Source organism: Anthonomus grandis, chromosome 18 (assembly GCF_022605725.1).
Source record: "Anthonomus grandis grandis chromosome 18, icAntGran1.3, whole genome shotgun sequence".
Lineage (NCBI taxonomy): Eukaryota > Metazoa > Arthropoda > Insecta > Coleoptera > Curculionidae > Anthonomus > Anthonomus grandis.
Window position 1 is genome coordinate 208,372 of NC_065563.1, and position 22,780 is coordinate 231,151.

The window sequence follows — 22,780 nt, forward strand, 5'->3', positions numbered from 1 at the left end:
ACGTGAAATCCGCCAAAGTTAGCATTCGAGTCTCGACTTACAGCTCTCAATCGACTGTCAATTTGTTTTAATATGTCATAACTCATCATGCTAACCTCATCAACAATAATAGTAGTGACTTCATTAAAATCACAACGCATAGTTTGTAGAAGATCTTCTCTTAAATTTAAGTTTCTCTTTGCATTGATACTAATATTAAAAGCTGTATGTACAGTTGTACCATCAATATTTACTGCAGCCTTACCAGTGGTTGCACAAGCAACAAACGCACATTTTGTGGTATTATGTCGCAACGAGAATCTATTTGCTGTTTCCATTAACAATTTTAGAACGAAACTTTTTCCTGTACCAGCCGGCCCAGTAAAAAACACTTGTAACGGTTGATGATTTTCTCCATGGGATGTAAAAGTTAATCGATTTATAAACTCCAAGAGAAATGTAAATTGCTTTAAATTTAACTGTCTAAAAGCTGAACAGAATTCCAAATGAGGCATCACGTTTTCTACTCGCCTAACGACACTTGAACGAGCAATTGAATCTATATCAAGATTTTTAGCTTTTTGATTTGGTTCTCTAAGGAAATCTTCATCTTGAACAGACCTAACTAAAGGTCCTACAGTTAATGGGCTATCTTCTATATTAACACTATCATTTTCCTTGTTTAATTCTCGTGCAATTACAGTTTCAATTTTTTGTAAAGATAAACCGCTATCATATTTATTGCAGCGTTCTTGCAATAGCGCGAAATGTTCGTCATAAATTTTAACATACCTGTCGTTATCTAAAATATCCAGTTCTTCACTCTTAAAAGGCCAAAAAAGTGTCACCATTTCTCGCTTAAAATTTAAAAGTTCCCTCGTTTTATCATAGGATCGCCATTTCAACACTTTTTCGAATTTTCTTCTGTGATATTTAACGGAAATATTGTTATCAGAGACTGTACCATCACTATTACTACATTGAATATCATTATTATCCTCATCACTGAGTTCATCCGCCATGTAGAAGGGTAAGTTATTTATTTTTTTTGAACGTGTCAAATCGTACCAAGCTACAAAATCGGCCAAAAAAACTTCCTTTAAATCAGAAGGCCTCTGTTCATATTTCTGAATGATGTTTAGTTTCCAGATATCAGTAGAATAGTTTTCAATATGTTGGTCATTCATTTCCTTCAGTGATTTTTTCATTAAAAATCGTTCAGTTGGATGTTGTGTGGGTATAGTTTGAACTGCTCTAGAAGCCTCCGACATGGGCAAGCGTAGTAAATACCAGGCAGCCTCTTGCGTACACATTTCAACGTTATTTAATGCTAATTTTCCAATCTCTTTCATACACATCTCATAATCCATATCTGGATATTTATCACGCAATTTTAATATTTCTCGATGAAGTGAACTAAACCCTCGTTCACTTTTATTTACATATTCGGCAACATATGCCGCACAGGAATATTCATCTAATATAAATTGCACATCCATATTTGATTGTAATACCTTTGAAATAGATGGATTAAATGGGCTGATCCAAATATCTTCCATTCCGCGCTTCATAAATACCATTGGTCGGTGAATCCCTTGTCGAAGAACATCTAAATATTCATTGAATGACTCCAAATAAAATCCGCGAAGAAAATCTTCAAAATTTACAAAAGTACCATCTTCTAATGCTCTATGCATTTTTTCAAATAATAACACTTTTGAATGATCTTTGTCTACTGGTAATACTGGCAATAGGATCCTAGTTTTATCCATTGGCCAAAATGGTGCACCAAAACGACATTTTTTCGTATTTTTCTTGTAGCAAGTATGAGTATGATGGTGAGTTTGCAAATTTCTAAAACTGGAAACCAAACTTTCCTCAGCTGAGGCAATAGTATCAATTAATTTAATAGTTTCCGGTAAATTCTCACCATTTAAAAATTGTGCCTCTGAGGATGGTGGCGAATTTTCAAGCCATAATAACATATGACAATGTGGACTGCCACGATGTTGAAATTCTACTCTGCGAAAGTAATCTTTTAAATAATATTTTCCAAATGGACCACACCTCTTTTTTTTTGAAAGAACTAATAAGTGTATCTACTAATTTATCAAAATATAAACAGCATATACATAACTGGGTCATTATTTACTAAGTTGGCTTTAGCACTATTGGACATAGCATCAATGATACTATCGTCGATATTATCTTCATCGTCTATATTTTCTTGAAATTTATAAACACATTTTAAAAGTGGCTTCCAATGTATTTCTGAGGCACTAAGTGTAAGAAAAATAGTGGGTTTTCCAAGTTGGCGCATCATGGCAAATAAGTCCTTTTTTCTGGATTGCCAGTATTGTATGGAATTAGGTATGTGTTTTAAAAACGATTCATTTCGTTCCATACTTTCTTTAACAAATTGGGAATCACATAAATGTTCTCTAGTAACATGTTTTACATCATTGTCGTTGTTTCGAAACATAATCTGAAATGCTTAGGCATTACACCCCGTCTGTCCCTACGACGGATTTCACTTGTAGCCATCATATATGGGGTAACTTTCACTTTAAATCGTCGCTCATGACCATAATAAATAGCCGGAAATGATAATTCTTCGGCATCGGAATCGAAAGATAATGCAAAGGGTTTATTTTCCTGCCCAGGAGCTAAATGCAATACCATGTCTTCTCCCCAAAACATTGTTTGTTGTTGCATATTTAATAACTGTTCGGCTGTTAATATTTTTTCTCTTTTCGCGGAAATTGCATCTAAAGCTCTTTCGGAAGCCTTAGCTTCATACTGATGTTCTGCGTATAATGTTTCATTATCATCTGCAAAATTAAATGGTTCCTCTATACCTAAAAATGCGTCATTTATTTTAACATTATATTTTATATACAGCGGTGTACTTCGTAGATACAATAACCATCCGCGCAAAACACCTTTAGAAACGCAACCAGTTAAATAGGAACTTTTATGAATAATGTTTCGTTTAATTACCACTGTTACGGCATAATCATCGTCAATATTTCTTGGCAAGGAAGTAACCATATTATTTACGTTAACAGGGACATTTATTATTTGGCCAACCAATCGCTGACTTCCGGAAAAATAATGAATTTTACGAATTTGCATAAATGGCAAGCGAGGTGAAATTAAACGTTCCGCAATAGGATTTAAATATGGCAAATCAGATGGAATAGGGGGATACTTAAATCCATTTACGGTAGCTAATTGAGGAATTTTTTTTCGAGATAAACTTGAACTGCAATTTCGACAACTCTTATAAAATTTACATTCGTCTTCGATTTTAGCACACATTTTCGGAAAACCAGCCTCATGGAGGATCGAAATATCATTTTCTTTTACTGGGCGAACATCTTTGGTCCACCAAATTCTGTCAAATATACGACAATATTCATTTAATTTATTGTTATAAAAGTTAGTTTTTATAAAATTTTCCAAATATAATGTTCTTTTTTCAAAAACTTTTACATTAGTCGGCATTAATGTAACCAAAGAGTGATTATTACTAACTAAAGGGTTATGATTACTTTCTAACAAAATATTATCATCTAAAAGAAAACAACTATTACTTTCCTGATCCATATACTGAGAAAAAGGAATAGCTTTAGGATTATTACCTTCCAAATTACCACTGCTGGATGATGAACCATTAACAAAAGACACACCATTTGAAGTACTACTAGTTACTGATGCTAGTAAATTTTTTTTTCGATTTCTGTAAGAACGGCAACGATCGGCGTTTAATTTACGTTTTTTGGAACTTTTTTCATCTTCTAAAACATTTGAAATTTCTCTCTTTACCAACGGTTTATTTTTAGTTAATGTGGACTGAGCTGTTAGATTTTCATCAAAATCGGAAAGTAGGTTTTGCTTCTTTGCCATGTCTAAAATTAAGACAATTTAACTGATAACTGATTTAACATATAATAATAAAATACCAACAATAAGTAAATAATAATATACTAAAAAAATAAAGCGAGTACAAAATTATTATTTTTTATAACTTTGGCAATATAATGCATTCCGGGATGTTGGAACAGTTAGAGAGAAAAGAATAGCTTCAGGATTATTACCTTCTAAATTACCACTACTGGATGATGAACCATCATTTACAAAGGACATACCATTTGAAGAATTACTACTAGTTACTGATGCTAATAAATTTTTCTTGCGATTTCTGTAAGAACGGCAACGATCGGCGTTTAATTTACGTTTTTTAATAATTTTTTCATCTTCTAAAACATTTGAAATTTCTCTCTTTAACGACGATTTATTTTTAATTAATGTGGGCTGAGCTGTTAGATTTTCATCAAAATCGGAAAGTGGGTTTTGCTTCTTTGCCATGTCTAAAACTAAGACAATTTAACTGATTTAACATATAATAATAAAATACCAACAATAAGTAAATAATAATATACTAAAAAAATAAAGCGAGTACCAAACGAATGTATGGTAGGTACGTATCTCACAAAATATGTAGGTAGAAATTATTAATCTATTTCTAATAATTTTTAATTTAAGTTTTAATTTATGTCTAATCTAATAAATAATATGTGTATCTTAGAAATATAATATAGGAAATGCGGTTTTGTGGTATGTACTTATTTAGTAACACTGTGTATAATATGTATGCTCAAACTACTAACACCCTGTATATTTGAAACATTTATATTCTTACCTATTAATATCTGCTACTTATTGTAAAATAAAAATAAAAATGAAACAACAGCACAACACAACAACAAACCAACCACAAATATAGCATTGCAAGCTTTTCAAGATAAAAGCCGTTATCTTATACATATAGTCCGAATCATGTGTAAGAAAAACACCTCATATATGGACAACGTAATAAAATCCACGACGCGGCGTTGATCCACCTATAGCATGTCGCATGTCGTTTCTTATCTGTCCATGTAAAAGCTGCCGTATAAACGCGCGTAGTAGTATTTTCAATACTAAAAGTTAATTTTTGATTTATCATTTCAAACATTTTTAATTTAATAGCGGAGATCAAAATTTGAATAGACAGAGGCTACGATTCATGTTAAGGTAATATAACACTGAAAAAATTTTTTTCTTAAAACGCCTGGTATATTAATGACCACCAATTTTAATAAAATTAAGACAATTTGTTAAATTTGACAATGGCTGGTTTTAAATACCTATCTCGATAAAAATTTTACGTTTTTCAATTAATTTTATTGTTTTTTTATAACTCCAAAAAGCTTTTTAATAATTAGAGTAAAGTCGGCATATATGGAATACCAATCATTTTTATAGCGATAACATCAAAACATAAGTGTTTAGAGCTGCATGATTTCATTAATATATACTTCTAAGTATCTCCAAAGAGTGTCAGGTGCTAAATTAAAAATTAAATCATATTCGGTAATTTTACAAAAACATTTAAAAAAAATGCATTTTTGGCCGACAAAAAAAAAAGGAGGGTAATATGGAATATGCATATCGGGTAATATGGAATAGACTTATTATACGCAAAAAACTAAAAAACTTTACTAAAATTATTTAACTTCAGAACATCAATATGAATTTAAAAGTATATCTAGGAATTGCAAAAATCGCAAACAAATACATCTTTTTCTGCACTGGTACAAGCTTCGTGAGCCCATTCATGGCAGATTGCGCATTGCACCCATATTTCTCTACTTCGGCCTGAGGAAAATGTTTCTAGGCAAAAAATACATGGGACATCTTCACCGGTTGGTTTTTTATTGTAGCAGCTTAATGGCAGATCATCATCAGATAAATCATCAATTACTGCTTCAGATTCTGAATCAGAGGAACTAGATGGTACATATTTTTTTGTGACTTTACGCTTTTTGGTTTGTAATCCACTAGATCCAGGTTCATCGAAAACGTTTCGTGTAACTTTTTGTTTTGAGAGATTAATTGATTGTTCTAATTCCTCCTTATTCGGCGTCGACGTGATTATTTTGGAACTCCCACATTTTCTTCCCCGAGTTGCCGGCTTCTTTGTTAGTTCTGGAACTGGAATTATGTCACTAGGATAAACATAAGGCAAGTTATTTTGCTCATTATGAGGACGTGTATTATCGTTCGGCAAATTTTGATTTTCGTTTTGCATTTCGGCCGCAAATTCTTCGTCTGTGAAAATATTTCTTCTTAAAGGGTAGATCCCAGTGGCACTAAATCCTTTAACAGCTCTTTCCCCAGATTGCACTTTAAGATAGGCGCTACCAAATAACTGGCAAATATCAAAATGTGTTACTGCACGTTTTTCCGTTCTCATGAAGATTCTCACTTCTTCGTTATAGAAGGTCTTTAATGCACCCATGACGGTCTTATCAAGGGGCTGAAGTTTGTGCGTTGTATGTGGTGGTAGGCATAAAATAGTAACATTATTTTCTTTAGCTTTGATAAGTACATCTAGATTTCTAGTGTGAGTGTGATAGCCGTCTAATATCAACAGTATTGGTTTTGTTGCTGAAGGTTTGGCTAGCTCTAGGAAGTGGTCAAATCATTTTGTAAATAAATCTGTTTGAATCCACCCGGATGGGTGAAAAGCAAACAGCGATTCTGGAGGTGCCCCCTTTTTCAACTGCTCACTGGCTTTTTTGCGTGGAAAGATGATCATCGGTGGCACAAAATTACCTGCCGCACTCATACACATTACGATGGTTATAAGTGAACCTCTTTCGGCTGATGTGAGAGTACCAACTTGTCGTTTGCCTCTAAGCGATACCACTGCTGGACATCTTGATTGCACAATGGACAACCCCGACTCATCTACATTATATATTTGATGAGGTCCATAATTTCGCTCCGCCATAGTCCTCTCTAATAAGTCGAAAAACTCATTGACATTTTCCCTATTAAAACCAACGGCTCTTGCTAGGGAAGTTCCAGTGGGCTTTCGTAAACTTAGTGTAGCCTTATGCCTGTGCATGAATGATGAAAACCAATCTCTTCCCGCAGATTCACGTAAAAGAGAGAATGGATTTGGTATATTGTTACGTGTAGCAAGTTGGAATGCTAGAGATCGGACATCCCTTCTTGTCAGACCAAAAAACTTCTGATCCATTATAAGTAAATATTGAACTAGTTCCTTTTCCAACTCCTCTGACAAAACTGGTCGTTTACCCAACTTCGTTTTACTCACAATTGCTGGAGGCCCTTCAGTATGACAGAGGCGAATAAGTGTTGAGCGTGGAACTTTAAATCTTTTTGCTGCCGCCAAATAACCCATATTTCTGTTTCTTACTGATTCAAATGGCGTTTTCCATATCTTCCTCACTCCATTGTTTTCGCTTTTGCTTGAAGGGAGCAGCCATTATGTCTGAAAATTAAAAAAAAAACTCTATTTTATACTGAGCGGGTAATATGGGATATGGGATAGGGCGGGTAATATGGAATATCCCATATTACACGCTACACAATATGTAAACAAAACAAGTACTCTATATAGTATCATGAAAAATATCAAAGCAAATCTTTAAGATTTCTACCATATTATGCCTAAACAAACTTACCATGCGCTTAAACACTTTTGTTTCAACAAAATGTAGTCACAAAACGATTTTAACTGACCCCGTGTACAAATTCTGAACATGTAAAAAATCATAACCTCAACTTTTTCGGCGTTGATGGCAGGGTTGGGTAAGTAGCAAATTGTACATTTGCGACGGCATTTACGACTGTCGCAAATGTATATTACGACGCGTTCAAAAAATTTAATTTATTACCTACATTTGCGACAATATGTAACAAATTCAATGAAAGAAAACATTGAAACTATTGAAAGTGAAAATCTCAAGGATTTAAAATCAATAAAACACAGTTTTTTAAGAAAAAAAAATTGTTTAAATTCTGGACGGGATAGACAACTTATAATAATATAACTAAGACACGTTTATTATAATAATAATAAGGTATTAATATTAATATTGATCTGAAATATTGCTGTCCTTAAGCTTAAGGGAATAATAAACTGAAACCAACTTGCTTGATTTTTCTTTGGTCAATCTATTTCTCAAATCTGAGTGGACAAAAGACCAGTTAGAAAACAATCTCTCCAACTGAGCTGATGAAGCTGGAATACTTAGTAACTTTTGTGCCAAAGTTGAAAGAGCTTCATATTTTGTTTCTACTAAACCCCAAAATGTTGAAACAGAAATGTTTTGTGCCTTCTTTTTTAGGGTGTCAAAAATACCCTCATTTCTGATAAAAGCATTAAGACCGTCCAAGCTCTCTTCGGAGTCCAAACTATTAATAAGGAAATCCTGAACCATTTGTTTCTGTTCTTTGCTTAACAAATTTCCTCTATAATTGGGGTGTAAATAGTTTGCTGCCAAGCTATATATGTTAAAGCCATATTCGTTCGTGACTTTACACATCTTTTAATCTTATCATTGTAACTTTCTGATTCCTTAACTTGATTGTTCAATTTTAACCACTCCTCTGTGGAATCTGCAATGGAAGTAGATTTATTTTGACATGTGTTAATGATTTTGCAAATTGGATCTAGCAAAGCTACTGTTGCTTTTACGGATTCTATAAATTCTTCATTGTAAAGATAACATGTAACTTCAGCCTTAATTTTAGTATGTTCTTCAGCTGCGACTGCTGCGACTTGTTTCATGATCCGTACATTTTTCAGCAAGGAATCACAAGAATCACGATGAGAGCACCAACGTGTCTCAACAGGTAAGACTATTTTTAAACCCCCTCTCTGTAAAATCATGTTTTCTAAAGTTGTGTGAATTATGTTGTTACTCTGATGTTAAATTCTTTTAACACCAGAGTCACAGTTTTCATGACGTCATGATCTACTATGTCCTTAACAAGGAGATTACCTGTATGACTGCTGCAAGTGCTATGCCATAAATTTATAAGGCGACCCATTTTTACCATATTCGAAGCATTATCAGAGACTACGGCGTAAATTTCACAGTTGTATGCTGATTTTGCCGTTTCAAGAGCGTTATTGCAGACTTTTGCAAGTGCTTCACGCGTTTCCTTGGCTGTTGAAAAGTCATAAGATTCAAGAAACACAGTTTCACCATTAAGAGTTTGTAGCATTGTTACTACATTGTTTGTATTATTTGATGAGTTTTTCCAACCATCTATAAGTAATGTGGCTGATTTCTTTAAACTGTTTTTATTGTTTATTAACACGTGCTCATGGACTTTATCCAAAAGGGTAGAAGATAAGGTCTTTCTTGTAGGCGGATTGTATGCCCGACGTAAAAGTTTTAAAAAATTCTTGAAATGGTCACTTTCCACAACACTGAACGGAATATTACACCCAAAAAAAAATTTTGCCAAAGATATATTTGCCTCTTCTTTTTCTTTTTGATTCATTTTGTCAACAAAGGAACTTAGGTTTTTTGTTTTTTTTTTCCTTCTTTTGCCTGCTGTTATTTTTATTTCCATTAATTAACTTAGACGATCTTGATATGTCAGTCCTCGATGATGATGATGATGAGGATGCAGTGGAAATGGAAGCTGCGAAATTGATGGGAAAATTGCGACCTTGGCGCTCCTCTTTGGCATATCCATGTTCCAATAGCTGGCCAACGACTCATCAACCTCTGATGATGATATCGGTAGTGGCGATGATACAGGGGATGGAATTATCTCCAGGTTTTCCTGTAAAAATTAATAAATCTATTAGGTAATTCTAAAAATTAATAAATAAAATAAAAGTTACTAGGCGGGGCTGATACCTTTTAAAATAGCAAAAAATGTAAAAAAACATAGTAGGATGAAACATGTTAGAACAGGAAGAGAATATAGTAAAATTTAAAAGGAAAATAAATTACGGGCGATCAGAGGTCGGGAAGGGGCAGAGGGGTGAGTTTTTGAGGTTAGAAACAATTTAACTTAATTTCCGCCAAAACTACAAGTGCGATAGAAAAAAGTTAAATAGCAAAGTTGTAGATAATAATAAGGTCTACAAATTTTGTTTTTACACTTTTTTCACATAACCTCAAAATTTACGTAAAAAAAGCAAAAAAACAAGTTTTTGGTTTTTTATGTTTATCTTTTACAAAAAATGTGTTTTTTTCACGAAATTTTGAGAGAATCTACCTTTTTATGTCCCAAATACACTGTAATTTTCTTGATTAATAATGTACATTTGTTTCACTTTATTTTGACTTATATCGAAAAAGCAGCCTAATTTTTAATCAAAAATTCACCACCACCCCCTTCCCGACGTCCGATCGCCGGTAATTTATTTTTCCTTTAATATTTGTAATATTCTCTTCGTTTTACAATGGGTTTCATCCTACTATAATTTTGTTTGGTTTCAAAAATTATCGATCCTGGTCTATACATAAATACAAGTAAAAAAAAAGTTTTAATAACATTTTTATCAATTGAAAAGTATGTAGGTACTTACAATATCTAAAACTCTATATGAAGATTGGGGAGGAGGGGCACTTGTGTTTACTTCAACTTCCATAACCACTTCTTGGGGCACTTCTTGAGTTTCATCGTCAGAAGTTATTCCAGTAGACGCAGCAGTAGAATTAATTTCCCTGTTAAGTGGTCTAACCCGTCTAACTGGCCTATCGATGGGTGTCATTACATTTTCAGACCTCACACTATCATCTGACGATAATGATATGGCTTCACCTTCTTTAGAATCAATACTACTGCTCTTGCGAAAACATCTTTTTCTGTAAATAACAGTAATAACACAATAATGACTTATTTAGAAAAGAGGTTTTAAACTATTCTATTATGTTATAGCCTAGGCAAAAAAATCCCAAATTTTAATATAAAGATAGGCACTATATTTATAGGAAAAGAGTTTTACTTACCTATGTGTACGAAGGCGAGATATTGCTGTATTTTTTAGAATATGGTTGCACGTGTCACACTTAGCTCCCATTCTTCCATTGTCCAAATGTAATGATTCAAATCCTTGTATAAATTGTGGGGCTTTCTGCCCTTTTCAGAGTTTGCGGTATCGGTATTCATCATGGTATCAACTGTGGTACCAACAGGGGTACAATTACAACACTAGGGAATTAAATTATCACGAAAAATCGAACGAAAAACAAACAGCTTAGCTCTAAAAACCGTTAAAAATGAATTTAAACGATGTAAACAACTAGTTTCATAACCTTAAATTTAGAAGCAGATTTTGCGACATTTTTAATTTGCGACAAATTTCAATTTACTACATTTGCGACGTCGTAAATGTAACAATGTAGTAAATTTATTTTTGCCGCGTATTACCCAACCCTGCCCACAAGCATAAACGCCACCGGCAACGGGAATTCCCAAAATCCAAACAAATGTTGGAAGATATTTTTAAGTCTCCACATCTTTCTTACTTTTCTATATGAAAATAAAATGTAAGTATCACAATTACTCACATACAAAAGTTTTTTTTTAAATTCAGTTTCATAATTACCAATTTTTAGTGAATAATCCTGAAATTTATGAAAATACATACATTTTAAGGTTATGTCATAATGTTTTGATTGTTATATTTGTGTTATATTTTGTTTTTGTGATTTTAGTGGACTACACCAACAAAGGTTATGTGTTTTGCACCAGATTGAAAGCATCATAGCGAAAAACGGACCTGTCATATCGTTAAATTTCTAAAAGAGCCCCTGGAAAAAGAAAAATGAATATCTCTGCTAAGGAATACTAAGGTATTTTTACTAAATCTTTCATTTTTTTTAATACCTAAGTGAGGTATTCTATAAATTTTGTTCCTTGTAGGCAAATGGATAAAAAACCTTCAGTCCATGCATTGGTATGTAATTGTTGACAAAAATACAATGAATGGCCTCACTACTTTTCCACATGCAAAGAGGTTAACCAAGGAGAAATTAAAGAAATTGTCAAAAACCTAGGTAGGTCTTTTTTCCAACTTATCTTTACTTATTTCGAAGCTTGATTTTTTTCAAGGTAAATACAGAATTGCTTAGTACAAACTTATCTATACCCAGTACAAGTTTGTCCACTTCTTCGAAGCATGGTACTTCAAACAGAGAAACTGTCATTGATTTGGTAGATGGTGAGCCGGTGTCAACTTCCAGTAAGGGACATGATTTCAATTTTGCACCAACAGCAGAGCCGAAATTCGTTTTGCCGCAAAAAACTGGAGGATGTGAAAGAAAAAAGTGCAGAAGTTAAAATTAAGTTTTTCATATGAGCACATAAAAAATAATCATGACAAAGTTCAGTTGTATACAGGTTTGACATGTAATAAATATTTTTGTAATCTTATTAAGTTAATTAGTTTTATACATTATTTAAATAATAATTGTATAGTTCACATAGAATATGCAGAAATTATATGTACATATATAAAATTTTTTATTAAGATATTAATACTAATATCTTTATTAAAAATTATGATTGTATGTTATGTAGCATTAGAGCCTAAAAACAGTAAGGACAATAAAGGTCGTTTTTATTGGCAAATGACAATATTATTTTCTGTATTTCCTACATTTTTGGTGAAGGGAATAGGCTCTGCCCTAAGAAGCCAGGTTAAACCAAGAGCAAAAACGTTTAGGTCTCATGAGTGTAAGTAAAGTAAACCTTTCTATTAAAAAGGCCATCCAAGATAAAAAAAAATATACTAAAAATATTAATGTTAATTCTTTAGCGACATCTAAATAGTAATAAAAGAATAGTAATAAAAGAAACTATTAACGAATTTAATCGAAGCTATAGAAGCCGAGATATAAGTAAAAATATGGGAAAAACAAAAGAAAACTGTTTTTTTCCCCCTTACAATTTTTTTTTCCTAAAATGATTATTGGCAAATTTTAAAGTAAACCCTAAACTAACAATTTCCAGTAAAAAAACTCAATAAAAAAATAATTTTTTTTTGGTCGAAAATCGAAAGGGGTCACGAAAAATTTCGAAAAAATGGTTTTTATTTTTTTATAAATAAACTATAACTCTGACAACTTTTTGTAATAAATAAAAGTTCTTGGGTATATTAAGAGGTATTCGCCTGTCAAAACGAATTGGTTCTAGCTATTATAGAATCGGAGAAAATTGAATAAAACTGTAAAACATAAATATCGAATTATCAAGAGTCCTATGGAAAAATGTCGATTTTTTATTTTTCTATCTTGCACTACTTCAGAGTACCTTTAAAAAAGGTTATTACCAATTTGACTCTAAAATGAACAGAAACCCTATTTTTTTGCAATTTTCGATTTTCGAACAAAATCCGGGGTCAAAATGACCATTTTTTCAAAATATGCTCCGAATTCAAAATTTCTTTTTTCTAGTTAAAGACCATTCAAAAACTAGTAAAAAAGCTTTATGACAAATTTTTCCACGATTCATACGAGTGTCACAATCTAAAGAGGAAGATCAGGTCCCATAAGAAGCAATGTATTAGTATAGGAAAAAGTGGTTTGTTTCTTGTTTTTTTTTTTTTTAATTTTTATTTTAAAAGGCAATTATAATAAAGTAAAAAAAATTTTAAAAATTTTAAAGAAAAAAAAAACGAATAAAAAAATTTATCAACTTATTGAATTGAAGCTATGAAAGCCGTGATCTCAATAATATAGTAAAAAAATATAAAAATACACCTTTTTTGACACCGCATCAATGTCTTTTTTTTCTAAATTAATAAACTATTAATATAAATTTATTACCAATTTAGCAACCCTCACTAAAAGAACCCTAACTAAAATAAAACTATTATTACTATTTTTTTTTCCAGATATTTATACCTTGTCCTAACTTTATGCTGCTATTACTATTTTTATAAATATTATCTTTCTTGTAAATGTCATTAAACCTTCAAACACCCTTTATAATATGATTACTATAATTATAAGTAAAATATTTTCCTTATGAAAGCACTAAAACCTTAAAACATGCTGAAGATTAATATTACTTTTATTATAAATATTATTCTTCTTATTAATGCACTTAAACTTTAAAACACCCTGTAGATTAATATTACTATTATTATAAATATTATTTTCCTTATAAATGTTCCATAATATCAATACCCTCTGTATATTTCAAATATATATTTACTAATATTTATATTCGTTTTATTTATCCTAGTAATTTATCAAGAAACCGCGTAAAATTGTCCCCATAATACTAATAATATTCATTAATGAAATAACTCATGACGTCACGAGACGAACACGACGCGTTTATAATTGAAGGGTGGAAAAGCTAGAGAGCCTAAGTGCCAAAAATTTTAGTATTAACATTTTTGCAAAAAACAGACCTATTTACTGGGATGGATGTCCTATAAGCGACCTAAGTCCATATAACCATTGAAAGCGCCAGTAAACACGCATGACATAAACGTAGGACCTATCTCCAGAAAGGCAGGTCGAGCTTGTGGGCCTAAGTGCCAACAGCGGCGCCTGTCGCATTGTTCCTTATTATTTATTTGTCAGTTTACCTTCTGCTTCGAACGTGTTTGCGTTAAATTTTTATTGCCATGGAAGGAAACGTGCAAATGGAGGTTAAAATAAATAAGAAAAATGACAGGAATAAAAGAAGAGTCAGTGGAAAGGAATATCAAACTAAAAGTGGCAGATTGCGGCCTGCAAAATCATTGCCAGCGGAAATGGTAAGTTTATGGTTATATCGAATTCCTTCCAATAATAACTTAACGCGGAAATATCAATAACGTTTCACGACCAGCATGTTGCTTGGTTAAAAACCACGCCTCTTAACTTTATAGGTAGGTACAACATGGTGTAGATGCTTTTGGTATAAAATGATTGAGCATTTTTGTTTATAGGAGAGTAATTCGCACAAAAACTTTTTAGTTAACTTTAAATGGCTTAATTTTATTGACCAAATTACCGATTCTTTGTATTAGGTACCTACCTAGTTTTGACATCAGTATTGTTTTTGTTGATTTAAATGATCTTAAAATAATTGATTAATACATTTCATTGGATACTTAAGGTTGTTTTTTTGTAGGTAACTTGTAAATGCAAGTACAGTTGCCGCGTGCTTTCCTTTGAACAAAGGTTAAAGCTTCACCAAGATTTCTATTCACTTGATGAAAAAAACCAAGGAACCTACCTAATGGGAATCATACAAATAGCCGAAATTCAAAGAAGGCGTCATGGCCACTATGACACGCCAGCTGCTAGTCGAAGGCAATGTTCAGTTTATTACCAGATTCCAGATAAAGCAGAAAAATTACTTCACGTATGTAAAAAAACATTTTGTAATACATTCGCTTTGTCCGACAAGAGAGTACACAATCTTGTTTTAAGAAAACAAAATGGGGAATACATCTTTAAAGAAAAAAGGGGAGTAAAAAACCTAAAGTTTACTGAAAGGGATGAGTTATCTGTTATAAATCATATAAACTCAATTCCGGCAGAGGAGAGTCATTATGGAAGAAGTCAGTCTTCTAAAAAGTACCTTAGTCCGGATCTTAACATCAACCGGCTTTTTCATGCATTCAAAGATAAATATCCAAATTCCGTGGTTACATACAAATATTATAGTCGAATATTTAAGACAAAGCTCCCCAATCTGTCGTTTCATCGACCAAGGACCGACACATGCAAGACGTGCAATTTTTTGGCATGTTCTATTAATTTGAATAACTCCGAAAGTTCTGAGGCCAAAACGAAATTAGCTTTGCATCATAGCAAATACAAAGCTGCTCTTGCAGATATGCATAACCTTGCCATCTAGTCAGTTTACTGTCATTTCTATAGACTTGCAACAGGTTATGTTCGTTCCAACATTAACCCATAGTGACATGTTTTATAAAAGACAGCTTTCGTGTTATAACTTGGCAGTACACATTAGCAATATTAATAAGGCCTACATGTGTATGTGGCATGAGGCCACAGCTTCCAGAGGTGGTGACGAAATTGCCTCCTGTCTTCTTACAGTACTCAATGAACCTAATACTTTCTGCTACAAGGAACGGTTAATCATCTGGTCAGATAACTGTACTGGCCAGAATAAAAATCGCATGATGCTGTTTTTGCTAATTTGGCTTGTAGCTCATGGCCAATTTAAAGAAATTACTCACAAATTTCTTATCAGTGGACACAGCTTTCTCAGCTGTGATCGAGATTTCGCTGTAATAGAGAAAAGAAAACGAAATTCAAAAGCTTTTATCCCCTCAGAATTACACGATATTGTAAAAACGGCGAGATACCATAACCCATTTGAAGTCATAGATATGGATTCAGTCGTGCACTTTTTTGAAATTCAGCAAACAACTGATACACTTGTAAATACCAAAAATATGAACATTTCTAAAGCCACAGGAATTAGAATTTCTGACAGTCTTTTACGGGAAGGATATATTGAAATGAAAACGTCAAATGGCACATGCGAAAACTGGTATAAAATTAAAATATTTAAAAAAGGAAAGACATTTCAACACTTAAAAGAAGCAACATTCCTGGAAAAACCTAAAGGAGTAGTAATAAACCAAGATAAAAGGAAAAATTTATTGGAGATGGTACCGTATCTTGGTAAAGAAGAATATAAGGAATTCTACAGATGTCTTCCAAACTAGTTTAATTTGTTCATTTCTTAGAACATTGAAAGGCTAGAAGTAGCATGCCGTGGAACTATGGACATGTTTGTTTGCTTGCAACATCTCTGATGCAATGATGCCAAATGCTTATAGATAAATGGCAAAAATCACTTTATAATATCATAAAAATTTTCAGTTGTTTCCGAAGGCTCAAAACAATACTACTGCTCCCATTTAATAAAATATCAAGCATTTTTTTAAAATAAATTTGATAAAATACTCTATATCGAAGTCAATATTAACTTTAAATAAATGAAAATAAAGTACGAAAAAACGAGAAAACGGTAATGGCATCGCAACGCCGCTCGACCGCATTGTTGTTGCCACTGATACAAGCACTCTCTACCAGTGACGTCGTCAACAAATATTTACCTGATACATTTTTATTAATTATTGTAGAGTTTGAGTATTAGTAATATTACCATTTATGAGCTATTTATGTGTTTTTTTAACGGACTTCGTTAGAGGAAGGTCCTAATAAAAGGCACCATTTTTGTCAAAGCATTTTTATGGAAATTAAATATTTTCTTAATATTATAGGTTTCTTAATAAATCATGTTTTAAGACACAAATTATTAACATTTTGCAAAATTTTATTGTTATTATTATATTGGACAAAACTCAGTTTTATATCAGTTACTTTATATCACATAATATATACTTCTATGGTGCTGACTTTTTCAAAGGGACAGTATTGATTCAGCGGAAAGAGTTAAAACTACAAGGATGTTCAAATTGTGAAGGAGTTGCAGGTTTTTTATAGGTTATAAGATTTTTATTATGAGTGTTTAGCCTGTACAATGGTTTTGAGACATTTAACAATGACCTATATAATACCTAATACCAAATATTATATCATATTAATTTATACTAAAAAACAAAGCTTACTTAAGAATAAAGACTATGTACAATAGATTAGATTAGTTTGTTAGTAGTAATATACAAACAAGTACTTTGACAAGTCAAATAAAATATGTAGTATGTTGGGCTTTTTCGAAAATCATGTTATTATTTCTTAAGTATTTTAATAATGACTTGAGACATCTAATTCAATTTCTTTGGGGCAAATTTGTTTATTGCAATCTTCGAATTTTAATTTTTTGTTCTTTATTTTTTTTCCATAATTTGGTAACAAGTGATTTAGCTTTTGAAACGGTTGAATCATCAGTGCTTAGGTCCTGAGGATATTACCAAAATTAAAAAGAAAAAATTAAAAAAATGTATTATAATAATCCAATTGATCAATAAAATGTATGTTATTATAAAGAATCTTTGTAATATCAGACATTTGATTAATTGCATTTAATTAAACAAATATAACACAATAAAATATTATATCACTTTTAAATAAGATATATAGAATAGGATGATACATGGCATAAAACTAGTAGTCTATTTTGAGTGTATTTTTACCTTTTCCTTGGCAGAGTCAAGGAATGTGTAGCAGTTAAACAAAAACTGCTTGGATCAGAAATAGTAATTGTTGACCTAGACCCCACGGTTACTATAGAACTATTAATCTCAGATGCAGTTATTGTTGATGATGAATGATCAGATCTGTAATTATACAAAATTTGGTGTATCAAGAATATTAATCTATTTTAATTATCCATACTTGTCTATATTAGCTTCACTGTTTGTACTATATACCATTTTGGAAGCTAAAGAAGTTTTTGCACTCTTTAGGAAAGCTACCCCTGCAGCTTTGAAGGGTAAATCACTTGGTAAATTAACTGAATTATCGGCTGCTGTGTTTTTAACTAGTGCATCAGAAATCCTAGTAAAAAAATAGTTTTACATACATACCTAATTTAATAAGTATTAGGTATAAATAAAGCTTATATGAGTAACACTAATCCTTTTTTTGACAATTTTTTTATACTAGAAAAATATATTTAAAAAAAAATTACCTTTGAGGTAGAGCTGATTTTTTTAATAAAGTCTGGCTACTGATAATATTATCTTCCTTATATAAAATATCACTTCTAAGGATGTGATCTGAACAAACAAATATGTTCTGTTTAATTGTGTTGATTTCCATTAATGAAATCCATTATTCCCTTTGGGCAATCTATGATAAGTATTTGACATTTAATCAAAAAGCAAAAAAAATTACAGTAATGAATTAATATGTGGTGCCAATTACTATATATATTATTGTAAGTTGCAATGTGATAAAACAAACAAAAATTATCGACCAAATTTTAGGGAAAGACAAAAATAACTTTATACATAGATATCAATATCTAAATAAATTTCAAAATTCTTTAAAGGCAATAAAAAATTAATAATTTCATCTATCTACCTAATGTCTATATTAAAAAAACATAACTATACATAGATAGGTACATGGGTATTAGGTATGCCTTCTTTCTGCCAAAACAACAAAAAAAAACATCAAATCCTGTAATAAAACCAGGGGAAAATTCTAGTTTTATATTTTTTATAGCCTATTGATGGATGAATATGTTCAAAAAAATATTTAGATTTAAAAATATAAATATTTTGGTATTTTACGCACACTTTCACATTCAGGTTTTTATTAGGTTTATCTATAAGATCCCCTATTCTACGTTTATGATGATGGTTACCCCATGATGTGATATTATGAAAGTATCGGTACTTACTTGTGAAAAGATCGGCTTAAATCACCTTTTTATCATGATGCGGCACAAACGACACAAGTTTTTCCCATCCGCAATTTAAAAAAACACTAAAATGTGGCCTTTTTTCTTTTGAAACCGAAAATTAAAGAAAATACACGAATCCCGAAAATAAACAAAAAGCCGTTTGACAGATGACACTACGCGTATGGCTCAGGCGCTTAAGCTTCGGTGTTGTCGCTTCAAATATTTTAGAAGCAGTTTTAGGGATAATAATGTTAATAATTTTGTTTTTTTTTGGCTTAAGGATATTATATTTATTCTTAAAATAGGTTAATTGTAGTATTTATACTTTTTATTTTAAATTTTCCTATAAAATACAACACAAATAAGTTAAATTAACGTTATAATGGTTGTTAAAATATAGCAAAAAATTTCCTCCGTTGGAAATTTGCGTCGACTTGACAACAGAGAATCAGCAAATATGTTTGTAAACAAAACACCCCTCTTGCCCCTGTGCACATGTTGGACTCAAACAAAGTTGTTGTTTACTAATTCTAGCCTTTCAATGTTCTAAGGTTCATTTATTTTAAGTTTTGGTTCTTTTCTTTGTATTAATACAGAATGTTATTTTTTAACGAAAATTTTCGAGAAATAAAGTTTTTTAGTTTTGTTCACAATCCGTTGTTTAAAATACCCAATAATAATAACACGGTACTTAGGCCCTCCAATTTAAAACCTTCTCAGCACGTCAAAGCTAGGCGACCTAAGTACCACAAATTAAAACACGCTCTCCTGTAAAATTATGTTTTTGGCACTTAGGCTCTCTAGCTTTTCCACCCTTCAATTGTTGCCAGACACCCTCCATCCTTCTCTCAAACCGCTTTTCCTACTCTAACTCGTAGCGCAAACGGGCCGAATTTGCCGCCACAATACCCCGAAAACCCCGCGCTTACGTCATCTGGCCATGTGCGACTCGATAGTGACGTCGTCCGTATGCCTTTACATTGGGTCAGAGACAACCTTCGAGACGCGCAAGCCAACACAAAATTATTATCCATGTAGCTATCCTTGTTTAGCATCATCGAAGGTGAACGAAGATGGCGCTGGAGGCTTCTTGTCCAGAAATTTACGCGGGAAATTTGAATTTTATTTTATTTCTTTTTAGGATCAGCTGATTTATGTTGATATTTTGCTATGCAGGGTGTCAATTTGAAGTTTCAATATAAATATCTATGAAAGCGAAACTGTTGGAAATACTAATTTTGGTACAAAAAAGACAGGTTTAAATAATTCATTAAATATTTAAACCTGTTCATAAAATTCATAAATTAAATAATTATAAAAAGTATTTAACATTTAAATACATTTTTTTAGTGCAAGTATTAATTATTTAAATACTTTTTTAAAGTATTCTGACCGGCTCTTCCTAGTTTCTCCTACCCCCTAGATGAATTATTATTTGTACCAAATTTAGTTTTTCTAACTTTTAAAGATATTTACATTAAAAGTTTTCAAATAAAACCCTGAATAGTCTTTTTATTCGCAATTGAAACAGTAAAAAAATAACTATAATAAAGAATAAAATAATGACATCACCTTAGTCAATACTGTTAAAAGAAATTTTTATTTTTGTTTAATTAATATTTTCTGTAAATTAAAAGTTTTATTTTCTTACATAACTGTTTATATAAGCTCTATTAAGGACATAACATTTACATGTGTTAATGAAAAGCTTGCTCTGCATTGCTTATTTTTGTTTAATATAGTATATATTACAATAAACGTTAGAAAAGAATTTATAATAACTAAAATAATAAACTTCCTTAATATTTTCAGTTAATTCATAAAAAAAAACTTAAGGGACTTTTAATATGCAGATAAACAAGTTGTTTTCCTTTTGGTCAATTAAAAATCAAGAAGTGTTTTTCGAAAAGATAGACAAAATAATATAATATGTAACTTATAAGAATGAGAAATACACATTGCAAAAACATTATACATACATGCTACATAACATAAAACAATAATAATCTTACTAAGAAAATAACAATAATTATCATCAACGCTTAAATTTATTCAATTTTCTTTTGTTCGCCCTTTTTTCTTTCCTTGTTTCTTTAATATCCCGATTTTTCCTTTTACACCACCAAGGAATACCAATTTTACACACAGACCGGATTGTAAGATGTGAAATGAGCTTTTGATGACTGATGCATGTTAGCCATTCAAAATTACAATTTGTTTTTAAATAATTTTCAGCATTCAAAAGCACATTTCTCTTTGCTGCATTTTTTTCTAAAAACAACTCCAATGTAGTTATGCTACTTCCAACTACAGCAGTAAATGTTTGGCTGGGATATATAAGGGAATTTTTTGAATCTGTCCATTCCTTATTACTTATATATACATTGTGTAGTTCCAGATCATTTGAAGTTATGTCAACCTTACATACTTCACAATCTATTTGTTTAAAAATACTTTTTATTATAAAGCCAGCAACATAGGCAACTGAAAATACACCTACATTGCCAGCAGATACATCAGAAAAAATTCTGTCAGAGATTTCCTCAATAATTATTGCTTCAGTTTGGTCATTTTCTATAACCGCCTTAACAACTGCTAAATCGGATTCATTTTTAGTCTCTTTTTCAACATTTAAAAAAACCTTTAAATTTGATAAAAGAATGCTATCATCTTCTTCGCAATTTGCTGCGGTTGCTTGATTTGTTAACCCATTTAAGATTTGGGTCTTTAAGCTGCCAATAAATTGTTTACAATTTGGATGGTCATTGCAACCACAACCATACCTAATGGAACCAAATAGGTTCTCTAAAGGATCCTGGTTTAAGGATCTTGGCCGCAAGGATGAAGCACCCATATTCTTCATATAGGCCCATACTCCTCTGATGGCATTCAGAGAAGTAAGCCATCCTCTTTGTGACGGTGGTCTAGATTTTTTTATTCTCCCTCTTTTGTCCAATCTTTTAAATGTCCAATTATTTATTTTATTAAATGCCTCTTGCCAATATTGTAGATGTTTGGACTCTTCACTTATAGCACAGCGAAGGTCTTTTCCTTCAGGAGCTCTATTTGTTCTGCCATTAAAGCTATCAAAAAGAGTGTCTACTTCTTTAACAAAGGTGGCAGTCGCAATTACTCTGCCCTCCAAAATTCCTAAAAAATAAAGAAACAATTGTTATTTTACTTGCTATAGGAATAATATACTAAATATTACCTGAACTGACAAGCGAATAAAGAAATGCTGCAACAGTGTGGCTAAATATTTGGGCTGCCACACAAACTTTCATTGCATAGCGCATCACTGGTTTAATATGGGTGGGCTTGATTTTATGCAGAGTTCTGAATATTATTGAGTTGTTAACATCAATTTCATATGCATTTTTAATATCACTAAACCTTGCTTCCATTACTGAAGCAGGTTCATTTCCAATTTTTACAGGCAACAACATATTATGTTGCCGAAATAAGAAATATGTACATTTTAATAAACGTGGTGGATCGTACATGGCATAAATTTGTCTGCCTTCATAAAAGAAAAATGGAGTTGCTATTGTAACTCCAAGATCTTTTAAACATTTGACATTGCTGACACCCATATCACAGATTGTGACCACAACAT

General features: G+C 31.7%; 2 protein-coding genes and 1 long non-coding RNA gene across 3 annotated transcripts in view; 1 reads left to right on the forward strand and 2 right to left on the reverse strand.

Annotated features, from left to right (window-relative positions):
• Positions 1-22,780, reverse strand: part of LOC126746840 (uncharacterized) — a 445,675-nt gene that overhangs the window by 114,972 nt on the left and 307,923 nt on the right. The gene's annotated exons all lie outside the window — the stretch shown is intronic.
• LOC126747035 (uncharacterized) lies at positions 9,427-10,907 on the reverse strand. Its single transcript, XM_050455516.1, has 3 exons — positions 10,818-10,907; positions 10,394-10,673; positions 9,427-9,639 (listed from the first exon to the last, which is right to left on the reverse strand). Exons 1-3 carry the CDS (start codon positions 10,886-10,888, stop codon positions 9,427-9,429), a joined length of 564 nt encoding a protein of 187 aa, XP_050311473.1. The 5' UTR covers positions 10,889-10,907.
• The window catches only part of LOC126746850 (uncharacterized), a 110,012-nt gene continuing 98,866 nt past the window's right edge, over positions 11,635-22,780 (forward strand). Inside the window, exon 1 of the long non-coding RNA XR_007664003.1 lies at positions 11,635-11,663. This is a non-coding gene — a long non-coding RNA (uncharacterized LOC126746850). The remainder of the gene's footprint in view (positions 11,664-22,780) is intronic.